Raw genomic sequence first — 13,089 nt, 5'->3', positions numbered from 1 at the left:
TTTCATATAATTGCCTCAGTCTATACATTTGTATTCAATTACATAGTATTGACCTCTTTTGTCTTGTAAAAGCAGTCTACAAAACTTAAATCTTTACACTAAAACATATACAGCATACAGCTGTTCAGAGAAAGCAAGTTTTCCTGTTGGGCACAGCAACACAGATGCAGCCTGAAGGACATCACCTGACCATTTCATACCCGACTAACATTCCCATTTATTCTATGTTTCCGGGATGGATTGCAACTTTAAACAAAATTTAAATGATATTTGAAATTGCTCAATTCTGTATAAGATTTTGCCAACAAGGCTTCCTTGTAGAAGATCACGCCAAAAGAGGGTGTATGCATGAAATCCAAGCGGTAACATTTTATTTCTGAAAACAAAACAAATTAAAAGTCTGATGGGAATTCATGGCACAATGTCTGGAGCATCCGTGGCAACAAGACTATTACAATCTACTTCAATGTTAATAAACTACAAAGCAAATGACCCAAGTATTTTTTTATTGCTTATGTACAACCAGAAAAAGAACATTTTCCACCAGAGAAAAAAAACACACAATTAAAAAGAAACATGGCGTCTAAAACAGTTCAAAGAGAAAACTAGGATGCTGACAATTAAAGAAACCAACTACGTACAAATAAACTGAGAAACTGTAATGTGACTGTCACTGAAGAGTCTGTCAAAGAAAGCCAGCCCTTCGTTTATTTACCAAAGTCAAAGAGGTTGTGTTTTCATTCAGTGATTGATAGCCTTAACAGGGATGCCCAAAAATTTCTTCAAATTTTGATAAAAGCCAGGGGAAAATGTAGCCCAGGAAAAGGTGATGCGTTACTGGTGAAGATCTGTTTGGCCATTCAAATGTGGCTAAACACATCCTATAAATTCTGGTTTTAAACCTTTTACACACAAAAAATCCAGAGTTCTCATTAGATACATCAAAACCGGTCAAAAAGCATAAAAAGACAAGGAATAACACTGAACTTGTCATCGACTCTTCTCTTGCTGCTCAGTAGTGACCTGGGGAAAAATAAAATAAAAAACAAAGTAAGATGAGGTGCCACACTTACTGATTTTTATATCCTTCATAAATCATAGTTTTTGTGGATGATCTAAACTTTCCAATGACAAAGCATGTTTAAAGGTCACATAAATTAATTTAATATAAACTAATTAAATCAACATATTCTAGTCCCTGGGGTCCAATCATAGAAACGTGATTTAGGTAGAAACCTACGTGGCGAGTAGGACCGTGATCGGGACCGTGAGTGGTACCCTCTGCTGTAGTACGGAGATGGAGATCTGCGTCTGTAGAAGATAAACAAAACCACAACCCGTCGTCATGATAGACATGGTTAGGATCACAAAAAGCAGTGGAAAAGCAACGCTATTTCTTCACAAAAGTTACAGTATATTACAGTATCAACCATAGCGGTGGTCAACGGAAAGGGTGAAGAACTCACCTGCTGTATGACTTGTAGTCGCGGCTCTCGTAGCGATCATAATCACGATCATAACCTCTGTCGTAGCCTCTTTCGTAACCTCTGTCATAGTCTCTCGAGGAGCGACGCGATGAACTACCACTGCTGGCACGACCGTCACCGCTGCCACTGCCGCCACCACCACCGCCACCACTAAAATAAAACACAAGAGCAGAAATATTTAGTGACACATCGGATGATACCACACACACAGTAGCTCATGGAAATGGTCCCTGCAGTAAAAACAAAGCCAACTGATAAAAGACACACTCACTATGTGGGACGTCCCATGTAGATTCCTGGAGTGGGAGTGTGGGCTCGTTTAGTGATGGAGAAATCCACGCGGATCCTGCGTCCATCCAGCTCCATTCCGTTAGCGCGCTCCTTGGCCTTAAACCCAAAACAACACAGTGAGAATTAGACTCATTACCTCATGTGATAGTGGAATAGTTTACATGTTTAACCTTTGCCCTGATTCGGATTTATTACAGAGACTGCAGACAAATACCCGCACTTATACAGAGCCTTGTGTATGACTTGGACTTTGCTTTCATGTCACAAAAAGAATAACAAAACACCCATCAGAAAGTTTGCATTCTAAACTGTTAAAACCTCAAACTTTTCAAATACTTAAACATTTCAACATCTTAAAATGCATTATCTGTCTCATCTTCCTAACCTCCTTGGAGTCCGCAGAGTTTTCAAAGTAGACAAAGGCAAAGCCCCTTGAGCGACGCGACTGCTGGTCATACACGATGTTGACGTCACTCAACGGGCCGTATTTAGAGAAAACCTCTCTGAGATCCCTCTCAGTGGTGTACAGGCTCAGTCCAAACACGCCCAGACAGCTGTTGGGGTCTGGGTTGGCCTGTGAGAGTAAACAGAGGAGAAGTGAAAAAAATGATGTGAGCAAATTACAGGTCATTGCAACAAACCCTGCCAAGTGAAGTTGAAGGAACACAAAAGCACCTTTTGCATTTTGTATTGAATAAAATGCCTCACATTACTCACCCGGTTGCCAATGTGTCTGCGACGATTTGACATTGGGGAGCGGCTGTGGCTCCTTCGTCTGCGATATTCCCAGCTACGAGAGCGGCTCCTGGAATGGCGCCGGTGAGAGTGGGAGCGGGAACGAGAGCGGGAGTGGTGCCTGCGTGAACTTCGGTGGGAACGGGACCTGAGGATTGACATTGACCCGGCCTTAGAAATGTAGTCTTGGAGTCCTAAGAGACTGCCTGACGTTAAATTTCTTTTTTTACCCTCCATGTGCTTATGACGACAGCAACCCTTCTTTTCTTACCTTGATTTTGACCTGGATCGAGAGCGAGATCTTGACCTGGAATGACGGGAGCCATCTTTGGAGCGTACCGGCGAGCGGCTGGGTGAGTGTGCTGATCCCCGAGGGGACCCACTCCTCGAGCCAGGCCGCGAGTCCTGGACAGACCAGACGCAGAGTTAAGAAACACCCTATAGCCAAGTGAGTGCACAACAAGAAAAGAAGGCCAGGGGGTGACTGCGTGTGCCCTCTGTGTGCCTCTTTCAGAGAGAGTTCAAGACATTTTGGAGTTTAAATGGTTTGACACTGAATATTTAAAAAATTGATTAGAGAAGTTAACACATTACAACAATAATATCAAGTAGAAATTAATTTAGCTGAAATGTAGATTGCACAATAAGATAAGGAGAGATTGACCAGTTATGTGTCTGAGACAGAGAGGAAAATAATCGTGCATGCTTTATAGAAAGAAAGTATGAAATAGAGTAATAACATGGCAGGCTGTTAGGAAATTACTCATACCCTGGTAAACTTCTGAGCTTAACTTCATAACTTCTTTAACTTCATTACTTCAAAACAACCCATCATTTCTTCTTTCTTCTGTTTGACATTTAGACGTCTTTTTTCCTCCTCTTCCCCCATTTACCATCTGCCATTACAACACTAGTAGTGGGGACAGATCTTGATCGCTTCTTTTCAGCATCCAACACATTAGCATGCATCAACACCATCAGCTTCAAATTTAAAAAACTTCGCATCTGAAACTTCTTCCGCGTTTTTCTTTCTTCCAACCTCAACCTTAACAAAGAACAAACAAGGGTGATAAGGCATGTTGGTTTCTGTAAGAACCAAAAAATGTACATATATAAAAACAGCAAAACCAGAAAAATCAACATCGATTAGCTGAGTACATGTTTGTATGTTAGCTTTATGGTCTTGATCGGTCCTCAACTAGCGTGCTATGTTACGATACAAAGCTGAAAATCAAATGGTTGTGATAAATATTGACTAGCAATTAGTCAATATTTAATATTAACACCCAGAGTCAATGTTTCAGTGATTAACGTTACGTACACGGTAAGTAACAAATTAGCGGTAAAATGAAAGTAACGTGCCATGGCCGCCACATCTGTTAGGCTTTGTGGGCCGCATGTTGTAGCTAGCTAACGTTAAGGCTGTTGTTGTATGTTAAAATAGCTAGCTACGATACATACCTACTCTTCTGGCTACTCATAAAAACGCTAAAATTAGTCTCATATAGGACAGAGTTCTCTACGGTTTGAGGCCACTTTTCAAATTTGCAAACGCAGTAGACAGCAAAGCTAGCTAGCTAACATTAGCTAGCTCAATGTCTTTGCACTTGATATTTCCTTAATCTATAACCGCTGATCACAACTCACCTGCTCCGCGTAATCTTTCTCGTTGTCGCTCATATTAGTCTAACTAAACAGGAGATGTGTTAAAAACAACGTGGTACGACTGCCTCTTACGACCGATTTAACTTAATCGCATGCTGAGTTTATCGCGAAGCAAACCGGTTTGATCTGAGCAGACGGGTGAATGTTGCACAGCTACAAGCGGTCAACTTCCTGTTCCGGTTTGATGTCCAAAATAAAAGCATAAGCACTTTTATACTTCCGCTAACATTAACGAAAAACTTGAAATGCTTTTAAACGCCAGAAAAGCTGCTTTTAAAATACGAAATAAACTGTGTAATGCAAATTGATTTGTTGGATGTTCCTCGCTGTGTTTAAAGGTGCCCTATGTAGTGTTGTGGAAGAAAACAAAGCAATGTAATAAAATGTCGCCATACCATTGCAGGTTGTCTTTCTTCATCCGAGTCTTTTGATCTTTATCCCCATCTACTTCAGCTGTGTTTTGTTGTGAGGCTCCAGAATTGCTTCATAGGCTGTGAAACCTCACCTGACTTTCCATTGGTATGGGGGTAAGTAGATAATTGAAGTAAGTAGATAATTTTAGGGTGAATTTATCCTTTAAATATTTTCCATTGGTACTGTAGTCTGTTTTCCGACACTTAATTGTATTTCTTGTATGTATAATACTCTTAAACTATTTACAGAAACAACAGGTTCCATATTACTTTCATCACTTAATTCTTTGTTTTCTTCTGTGTTAAAGCTTTAATGTAGTAGTATTAGTGATATAAGGAGCAAGAGGTGAAATATTATACCATAAACTTTTCAGTTATGACCCTTTATCTGTGTAAATTACCTAATCAGTACAGTAAGTTATACTGTCTGGTTGCACAACAGTTGAACTACATTCCCTGATGTAGCAGACCACCTAGTACTAATATATTGTGATGTAATACTGAGGTAAATGTGACAAGTTAGAGTAATATATCTACCTCCAGATGAACTTTCTGTACTTTTACAATGGTATATCAAACTCCAATTTTAAAAAATGAAATACTTTATTACAGGGAGAAAAAAAAAATCACATTTTCAAAGCATGAACTCAAACATGCATGTGTGAACAGTAGTTTTCTGTGCGGTACACTATACTGTAAGTCAATGTAAATAGCCCTAAATAGCCTCTTGCAGTATGCTCATGGAAAAGATTCACAGATCTAACAGCGCCTTATGTTACATGTGAGCAAAATACCATTAATGCTCCACTCATGGAGGACAAACAAACACATTGCAAAAACAACTTTCTCACCCAGTCAAGTCATAAATAATAGCAAACAAACATACTATAAGCGCTCGACCATGCATTTTTGTTCTGAAAAGGGGGGGGGGGGGCAGGAGGTATTCTGATTATAATTTTTGAGTGTCTTGTCTAAATACAAGTGTTGTTAGTTGCTGTCCACTCTTGATTATAAATGAGGGGAACAGACAAATTACACCAGGAAATACTGACCTGTAACAATCTAATTTCAATAAAGATACGACGGTGTTATATGTGATCTAGCAATTTCCCAAAATACTCAAACGCATGGTCTAAGTTGAGCTCAGTGTCAGAGGGCTGAAGGCACTTCAGGCAGAACTTCAAACAGTAGAACAACAATCCAAAGTCAATGAAAAAATAAAAGAGAAGCCATTCAGTCAGTAGTGCCAAAGCTTGTGTAAGACATACACTTATAACGTCTCCAATTACAACTCAGAGATTACAAAATGTTAATATGTCCCTTACAGGGAAAGGGACATAATCGACTCTTAAGACTAGTGTTTGATTTCTCCAGATCAGAACAGTCAGACTGGGTTAGATCTCAGTCAGCAAACTCCACTTCTTTGGCCCATTAATTTATTTTTCTTCACCATGTAGTTACTGTACACAGGTGCTGCTCCCATTGAGAACGACCCTGTTGTTAGGCCTTTAATTGAGATTGGTGCAACTTTCTACAGCAGCTTCTGATTGAGGATTTCCCAAATCATTAACTTCCTGAAGAGAGGCATGTGGCACTGTAGAGAAAGAGGCAAATGTTATGATTAGTTTTATATAATAATGTCGTAATAAAAATGTTTTAAAAAGGTAAAACAAACAAGTATCGATAGTATATCAGGTGAATATAAAGTACATACCTGTTTAAAGGTGAGAGGCCTTCCTTTTGAAATATAGTCAGCATATTTACAGGCAAAAACACCACAATCACTGCCATTTTTCTGCTGGGGAATCTCCTATAGAGGAATGAACAGTATGCAAAACATTAAACTCAGAGCAAACATCAATCCAATTTAGTGATGCGTCATTTATTTCTGTTTGACTTACAGTAGACCTGAAACTTCCAACGGTCCATTTGGCACTGTCCAGTTCTCTGCCTTTCTTTGCTTTGTGCTCCTCTTTAAGGTAGAGTCTGGAAAATAATGTACAATAATGCCTTTAAATGCATTTAAAATAACCAGATAACTGGCGCTTAAAAACATAATAAGGACTCACAGTAAAAGACTACAGATGTCGTCGTGTCTCTGCCCCATCGAGTCATATGACTTCACTGTCTTTGACTTAAAATCAATCACCTGGAATGACAGTAGTGAGAGTGAGAGAGGAGAATGGTTAAAAAGTAGGAATATGACATGGTGACAATCAACAGTCACTGTGGGTCTGACTCACAGCCAGTGCCCAGTGGACGCCCAGGTGCAGAGGGACCAGGACGAGGTCGTGGAGGAAAAGATCGACAGCCTTGGTCCAACGCTTCACCGCAGCGTGTCCTCCCGCCTGCCCGCCTCCTCCACCCCACAGCTTAGGGAAGAAGAAGGTGCTGAACGAGTACACCTTTAATGCTGCTGCTTCACCAGAGCACCGCTCCATGACCAGGGAAAGGTAAAAGTTAATCACCTTTGTTAGAGGAAACAAAAAAGGGAGGGACAACATAATACAGGTTAAAAATAGACACTGGTCACGCTGGTTCTTAAATACAACTGCAAGAACACTTGACTGATTCTTCAACAATTTGCTACAAAAGAAATGTATTGATGAATCGATATAAAAGATTATATAATATATATATACACAGAGATTTACTTGTCACTGTTGTCTGCAACACACTGGTCTACAAATAGAAGTGTAAAAGGAATGCTCACACAGAGCATCACAGTTGTATTAAGCACATTGTGTGTTGCTAATTTAAGAAAGCAAGTCACTCAACAAACTTTGTTTCCGAGGCTGCTGGGCGGAATAGCTGCTACTACTGCCAAACAGACCTTCTCTGGTATGTGAAACAGTGACAATTCACACTGAGACGGTTAAATAAACCTGCTGTTCATGAAGAGGTAGGTGGCATCAGCTTTTTTTTTTTTTATGATGGTCTGCATTTTCGTGGGAAGCAGCTCTACAAACAACTTGAAACACTTGCAGAGAAACTGTACAGGAATATGACACATTTTGTACGAGAACAGTCATCTCTGAGGAAGAATTGGTGTGAGAAAGTGTTTATTATGATTCTTATAATTATATAAGATAGGAGCAACACCATGTTTCAGACAACGTGCCTATGAAGACAGACAGGAGAAGGCGGATGTAACTAAGGAAGCAATTACAATTTCTGATTGAATTTGCCTCTCAACCCTTCACTATATTTGGCAGCTAATCTGTCTCCATGTGATTTCAGGCTGCAAGGGCGATAGCTTCCAGGTCATTTAACATAAAAGACATTAAAACCATTCCTGGTCCTTGCAGATTCCCCACAGAGCACGCTTAGGAAAGCTTGCTTTAGATGATTCATTGACATACACACCTTGAAGAGTACCAAGATAATTGCCATGCCTTACATACAGTATGTATGACACAGTAAGTTGCCAGTGACTTGGACATAAATGGGCATAGTCTCTACATTACCTATTTAACAGTGCTTGATGCATCGATTTCTTTTTTAATGACATATTTGAGTGTATTTCAAAGAAATAAATAAAGCTAAGTTAAAAATAATAAACACACCCATAATTAACTTGCTAAAAACTGTCTTTGCACTCTTACCTCATCGTTGAGCCAACCACCCTCCTGCAGTGTGGCGAGGTCTCTCTGTGTGATGCGAAGTTTGAAAGCGGCACTCAGAACCAGGTTGGGATCGCTCTGAGCCAGAGCACAGCTCACTTCTGCTGCCATCTCCTACACACAAAGACAATACATATACATCAAATAACAGAAAATGTATTGATGATTTTCTTGACTACAAGTCATTCCTGACAAACACACCTTGGTCAGCCGAGGTATGTCCTCATCGGTGTGTCTCGTATGTGCTGTGTGTGCGTCAGGGACGACAGCAGGAGTCTCTCTGTCCACTAGATTGAGACGTGTAGCTACTTCTGTTGAAAGGTCCAAATCCGCTGCCTGTTTCTGCTGCAACACAGGCTGACATTACAGAATACATCTACGTTTCCACCTCAAATTATAACTTAATACTTTGACATGTCATTGGAGAGAGAGAGAGAGGGGAAAAGAATACCTTTGCACATCTAGCAGGTTGTGGGTCCTCAAAGGTTCCACTGAATGACTTGCTGAAGGTCAAACTACCCCACCTGAGGATGAATCATATGCAAGTTATTAAAATAATCAAAGTTAATTAATGTACATGACACACACACACACACATATACATAGATGTATTATACCAACCTGTCCTTGGTTGTAGTTGCATTTCTCCATGTAAACACACTTGGGGCAGCTGTTGAAAAAAAAACAAGTGTCAGTTGAGCAGAGTAGATTCACCAGAACACGTTAACCGGACATATTTCAGCCTGGTCTGAATCAGCTGACTGTGTAATCTGAAAAGGGATCTGCTAACGGAATTCACTTAAACCTATTAAACGATGGCCAAAACAAGTAGGAGGTAATTACAGTTATTACCTGTGTGTGCTGTCTTCCTGGGCACAGATTCAAAGGCTTTTCCTGAAGCAGCAGTTTTGGGATCACGCTGTGACAGCGACTCACTGAGAAGCAAAAGGAGAAAACGATCTTAACAGACTAATCAGCTCATGTCCATGGGTGTGTTATTAAACAGATCTTTATGTAATTTCTCAAAACGCCATGTGAAGACTGGGGTTATACTCACTCTTGCGGTTTTGTTTGGTTGAAAGGTAGTGGTTGGGTTTTGCTGTATTTCTCTGATACCATCTCCAGCAAGCGCCTGTAGTGCTCCTTATTGTTCTGCTTAATTGTCTAAAGGGAAAACACAGATACATAATAACTCACACAGCCAACAAGTGTTAAAGCATGAGTAAAGGTGCCATGAGGTGATTCTCTTGGTAAATATGACTTAAAACTACACTAGGTGCGAAGAATACTAAAAGCAGTTAAGAAATGCCTTGCTAGGTTTGAGGTTATTTAGAACCAGTGTCAGCAGTACGCAGTTTGTCTACAGGAAAGTACTGACAAGGATTTTTATTGTCATCAGAGTGCCTCAGATTCTTTGACAGACTGCCAATCAATAGTATGGACTTCCATTACAAGCAAGCTGGACACTTTCAAAAACAAATCTAAGGGATCTCCACTTGAGCCAGAAAAATCCAGTATTGGTTGGTATTGGTATGTATATATACACATTACAAAATCATAAAATTGTACAAAAGCATGAACGCAGATGATGCAGTATCTTTGCCAAATAATTGATGATCTTACCTCCTCAACAGTAAGACTGGGCTTGTAGCAGCGGTTGTGTCCAAAGCCATTGCAGGTTGGATCAGAGATAGCAGTTCCAGTCCTCAGAGCAGGTCTGGAGGGCAGCAGCTGGAGAGAGCCTCTCCTCTCCCTGTCCTTCCCCCTGTCAGGGAGCCCTGCAGACAGCCCTGCCCCACTAGATACAAAGAGGTTATGCACATTAACAAGTGAGCATTGACAAAAGGTGACACTGATATCTTCACCAAACTGGGTGAGTGAAGGAAGCTGAACCGTGACCCTGGATCACTTGCCTGTACTTCCTCATTAAAGGAGGTGAAGTGCTCTGAAAGGGATTCTTAACACCCCTCTCATTCATTCCACCCACTGGTTTACCTGCAGAGAAAAACAAAATCAACCGAATAAAGAGGAGGATTAGGATGAGAGGGCTACACAGTGTGTATGAAAAAATGACATAAATACAGTCCGGCTATAATCGCAGTCCTCACTTACTCATTCTCCACTCAGTACTGTTCAGCCATGAGGTCTGGAGCTCATCTATTCCCATCAGAGTAACCGGCTGCATCAACAAAGGAAATGCAAGACTCATTAGAATGCATCATCCTTTATCTCAATCATACTGTATCTCAGAACCGATTGGGATCAGATTTGATATTACATATAGGAATCTGATTGATGCAAAACAGAAAACACAGAAGAGTGGACTCCAATAGCTACTTCATATGTTACTGTACATACAACCTTCAAAAACCTGTCGGGGTTGTTTGGTGCAGGCAAATGAGCTGTAACCCACATTTATTTTTGCTGGTTCATCTTTTGCATATGCAAACTACAAAGGTGAATAGGTGATATTCAAAAAAGCCTGACGGTTACATTCACGCTGCACTGCACACAAACAACAGTAACATTCCCAAATGTGTCCTGAGTGCATTTTGGACCTCTGTTTAGAACAGTTCCCTCCGGGTCAGATTACACAGGAAGCATTTAGTACAAAGTCTGAACAGGAGCATTGATCCAAAATGTTCGGTATTCTTCAACTGTCCCTGCACCCAGTTTTGTAATCCACGTCTAATAGAGAGAGTTGTAGCACAAACCTGTGTCTCCTCATAATGCCTGGGATTCTCACACCTGGTCGTCAGGGGCTTCCGCAGCCTGAGCAGACCCGCTACTCCGGCCACAGTCTTCTTCACAAAGCTAATGACTACATCTGGCAAACAAGACACCACATGTCAGCAAACCATCTTCATAGGTGCAAGATTTTTGGATTTATACTATATTTTTTTTTTTTAAATGCAAACCTCGTCTCTGTCTTTTCACCTCTACCGGGTCACTTTGGCAAACACCATCTGCAACATCAACACTGTAACAGGAAAAACAAGGTTTAAGATGGACGATATGTCGAATATCATAACATCCCTAAGCAACACAATATCTCCAGCATGTTATGAGTATAACGGTTTCCGTTCTTCCTAAAATGGATTCAGTCCCATACAACAGTTCTGCAATTAAACCTTGTTGTTTTTTAAAAAGTTGTTTTAAAGAGGTGTTAATTCAGCATCTTGGAGGCTGATGCTAAGAATTTTCAGGTGTAATCTGAATGAAGTATCAAGTGAGTCTAGTAAAATGTTTGGGAAATATAATAACATAATAAGAATAACGATGAGTCCTAACTGAAACCTATTGTTTTGTCTGACCAAATGTAAGTTGTAAAGATTTTGTAACTGATTTTAACATTAGTATTACAAAAATTGGAGCCCGACAGATATTCAAGATTTGGAGTTGGTGACGATACTGATATTTAATATTGAACTTGAGAATTTAATAATGGTTAACTATCACAAACTGACATTTATGAATTATAATCTTTTTGCACAAAAAGTTGTCACATATTGGACAAATTATCGCAGATCCCGATATATGTGCTGACCAATTTATCAGTCGGCCTCTAACAAAATAGCTACCTATTGATTTAAATCAACTAGTTGAACCATTTGAGCTTTAATTAAGTATTTGAAATATTATTAATGGCATACCTCACTAAAAATGTTTTGTCCGCATATATATATGTATATAAATATATATAACCTCTCTCAATACAATACACGACTAGTGTACCATGAACTACAGCCTTCAAATCAAGACCTCTCTATAACTGTTCAAACAAATACTAAACTTCATAGCCTTCAGCTAAGGATTTATTTAGGGGCTGTTACTTTAACTGCATTATTAGCTAGGTGTTTTAGGAAGCCCAAACATTACACCTGGGTGAAAGATGGTGCCTTCAATATTCATACGGGGAGTTTCAAGTTAAATATTTCTTTATTAGGGGAGTTTATACAATAACTGAAATACTGTTTGTATGAAAACAACGGTTTAAGCTAACACTGTTAATATCATAACAAAAGAAGCAACCAACACCAACACACACCTGAGGGATGTGACTGTCTACCGATAGTTTAACTACTTTTATAGAAGCGCTTCACAGATTATAAAAATAGTTTGTATCCTCGTTTATCCTACCGACCTCTGGTAGTTCCGTTTAGCTGGTCTGCCGGGGGTCTCCTGCCGCTGTGCACCCGCTTTCACGCCAGGTAGCGTGGGTTCCTCCTCGCTAATGTTACCTTTCCCGGGACACTCGCTGGGGTTTCGCCCCCGAACGGGCTCAAACAGCGACGAGATTCCGTCAACTACCCATCCATACATCCCAGACAAATACGAGAAAAGTGTAACGGGGTCTTCTACGCGGTCCAGGACTATTTTACCGCCGATAAGGTGACACGCAACGATCTACGACACACCAGGCTACCACTGGGTTAGCTTCCCGTTAGCAGCGCTGTGCTGAAAACGCGACGGATGTGCGTCACTCGGTGTTGACGTTTTACTCAAGCGCGAACGGTTTAGTCGTCTGGGTAACCCGGGCGGGCGGGGTTCTACCGTATAACTGTAATTGACGCAAGAAATGGCGGAAAGACCACAATCGGCCTCTACGGGTGTAATAAACGAACTGACTCCTGAGAAAGATGGTGAAGCGCGTCAGCGGCAGATCAGAATGTCATTGGCCTCCGCTGAGCCGCTCAAATGTCAAGTCTTTGTTACGTAATAACCAGTTAAAATCCAGTTAATTGTATCTGAAAACGACAAAGGTGAGGAGGGGTCTTAATTGTTTAGGAATCAATTGACTGTTTGAAACAAGCAAAAAAAAGTGTAATCACAGCGTACCAATTAAAATAAATAAATAAAAGCAAAAATCAGTAA

At 40.4% G+C, this 13,089-nt stretch overlaps 2 protein-coding genes across 4 annotated transcripts; both read right to left on the bottom strand.

Moving 5' to 3' along the window:
* Positions 1–354: 354 nt before the first annotated feature.
* LOC119004294 (transformer-2 protein homolog beta-like) lies at positions 355–4,363 on the bottom strand. The gene is made up of 8 exons (XM_037071088.1): positions 4,161–4,363; positions 2,785–2,918; positions 2,496–2,661; positions 2,164–2,352; positions 1,759–1,874; positions 1,467–1,637; positions 1,241–1,311; positions 355–1,023 (listed from the first exon to the last, which is right to left on the bottom strand). Exons 1-8 carry the CDS (start codon positions 4,191–4,193, stop codon positions 1,013–1,015), a joined length of 891 nt encoding a protein of 296 aa, XP_036926983.1. The 5' UTR covers positions 4,194–4,363; the 3' UTR covers positions 355–1,012.
* An 812-nt stretch (positions 4,364–5,175) lies between these two features.
* senp2 (SUMO specific peptidase 2) lies at positions 5,176–12,703 on the bottom strand. 3 transcript variants are annotated; one of them, XM_037071083.1, is made up of 17 exons: positions 12,359–12,703; positions 11,133–11,194; positions 10,929–11,041; positions 10,327–10,393; positions 10,128–10,209; positions 9,838–10,012; positions 9,272–9,378; positions 9,067–9,149; positions 8,836–8,884; positions 8,666–8,738; positions 8,416–8,571; positions 8,197–8,328; positions 6,835–7,059; positions 6,661–6,740; positions 6,493–6,577; positions 6,306–6,401; positions 5,176–6,185 (listed from the first exon to the last, which is right to left on the bottom strand). In XM_037071083.1, the coding sequence occupies exons 1-17, from the start codon at positions 12,535–12,537 to the stop codon at positions 6,123–6,125; spliced, it is 1,827 nt and encodes a 608-aa protein (XP_036926978.1). In that variant the 5' UTR covers positions 12,538–12,703; the 3' UTR covers positions 5,176–6,122. The 3 variants fall into 3 exon arrangements, with proteins under 3 accessions (XP_036926978.1, XP_036926979.1, XP_036926980.1); XM_037071084.1 differs by having other exon boundaries at positions 8,416–8,559; positions 12,359–12,702; XM_037071085.1 differs by having other exon boundaries at positions 8,416–8,556; positions 12,359–12,702.
* Between the last annotated feature and the right edge of the window lie 386 nt (positions 12,704–13,089).

This window comes from Acanthopagrus latus, chromosome 16 (assembly GCF_904848185.1).
Source record: "Acanthopagrus latus isolate v.2019 chromosome 16, fAcaLat1.1, whole genome shotgun sequence".
Lineage (NCBI taxonomy): Eukaryota > Metazoa > Chordata > Actinopteri > Spariformes > Sparidae > Acanthopagrus > Acanthopagrus latus.
Note: the sequence above shows the minus strand (reverse complement) of the source record. Positions and strands in the feature narration are given on the sequence as shown.

Bases quoted from the DNA above. Each gene is read 5' to 3' on its own strand.
- LOC119004294 (XM_037071088.1), bottom strand. From the start codon at position 4,193: ATGAGCGACAACGAGAAAGATTACGCGGAGCAG. The intron at 2,353-2,495 runs GTGAGTAATGTG...TTACTCTCACAG, and splicing joins GCAGACACATTGGCAACCGG to GCCAACCCAGACCCCAACAG. The intron at 1,638-1,758 runs GTGAGTGTGTCT...GTTTTATTTTAG, and splicing joins TACATGGGACGTCCCACATA to TGGTGGCGGTGGTGGTGGCG.
- senp2 (XM_037071083.1), bottom strand. From the start codon at position 12,537: ATGTATGGATGGGTAGTTGACGGAATCTCGTCGCTGTTTGAGCCCGTT. The intron at 9,379-9,837 runs GTAAGATCATCA...TTTTCCCTTTAG, and splicing joins CCAGTCTTACTGTTGAGGAG to ACAATTAAGCAGAACAATAA. The intron at 6,578-6,660 runs GTGAGTCCTTAT...ATTATTTTCCAG, and splicing joins GACATCTGTAGTCTTTTACT to ACTCTACCTTAAAGAGGAGC.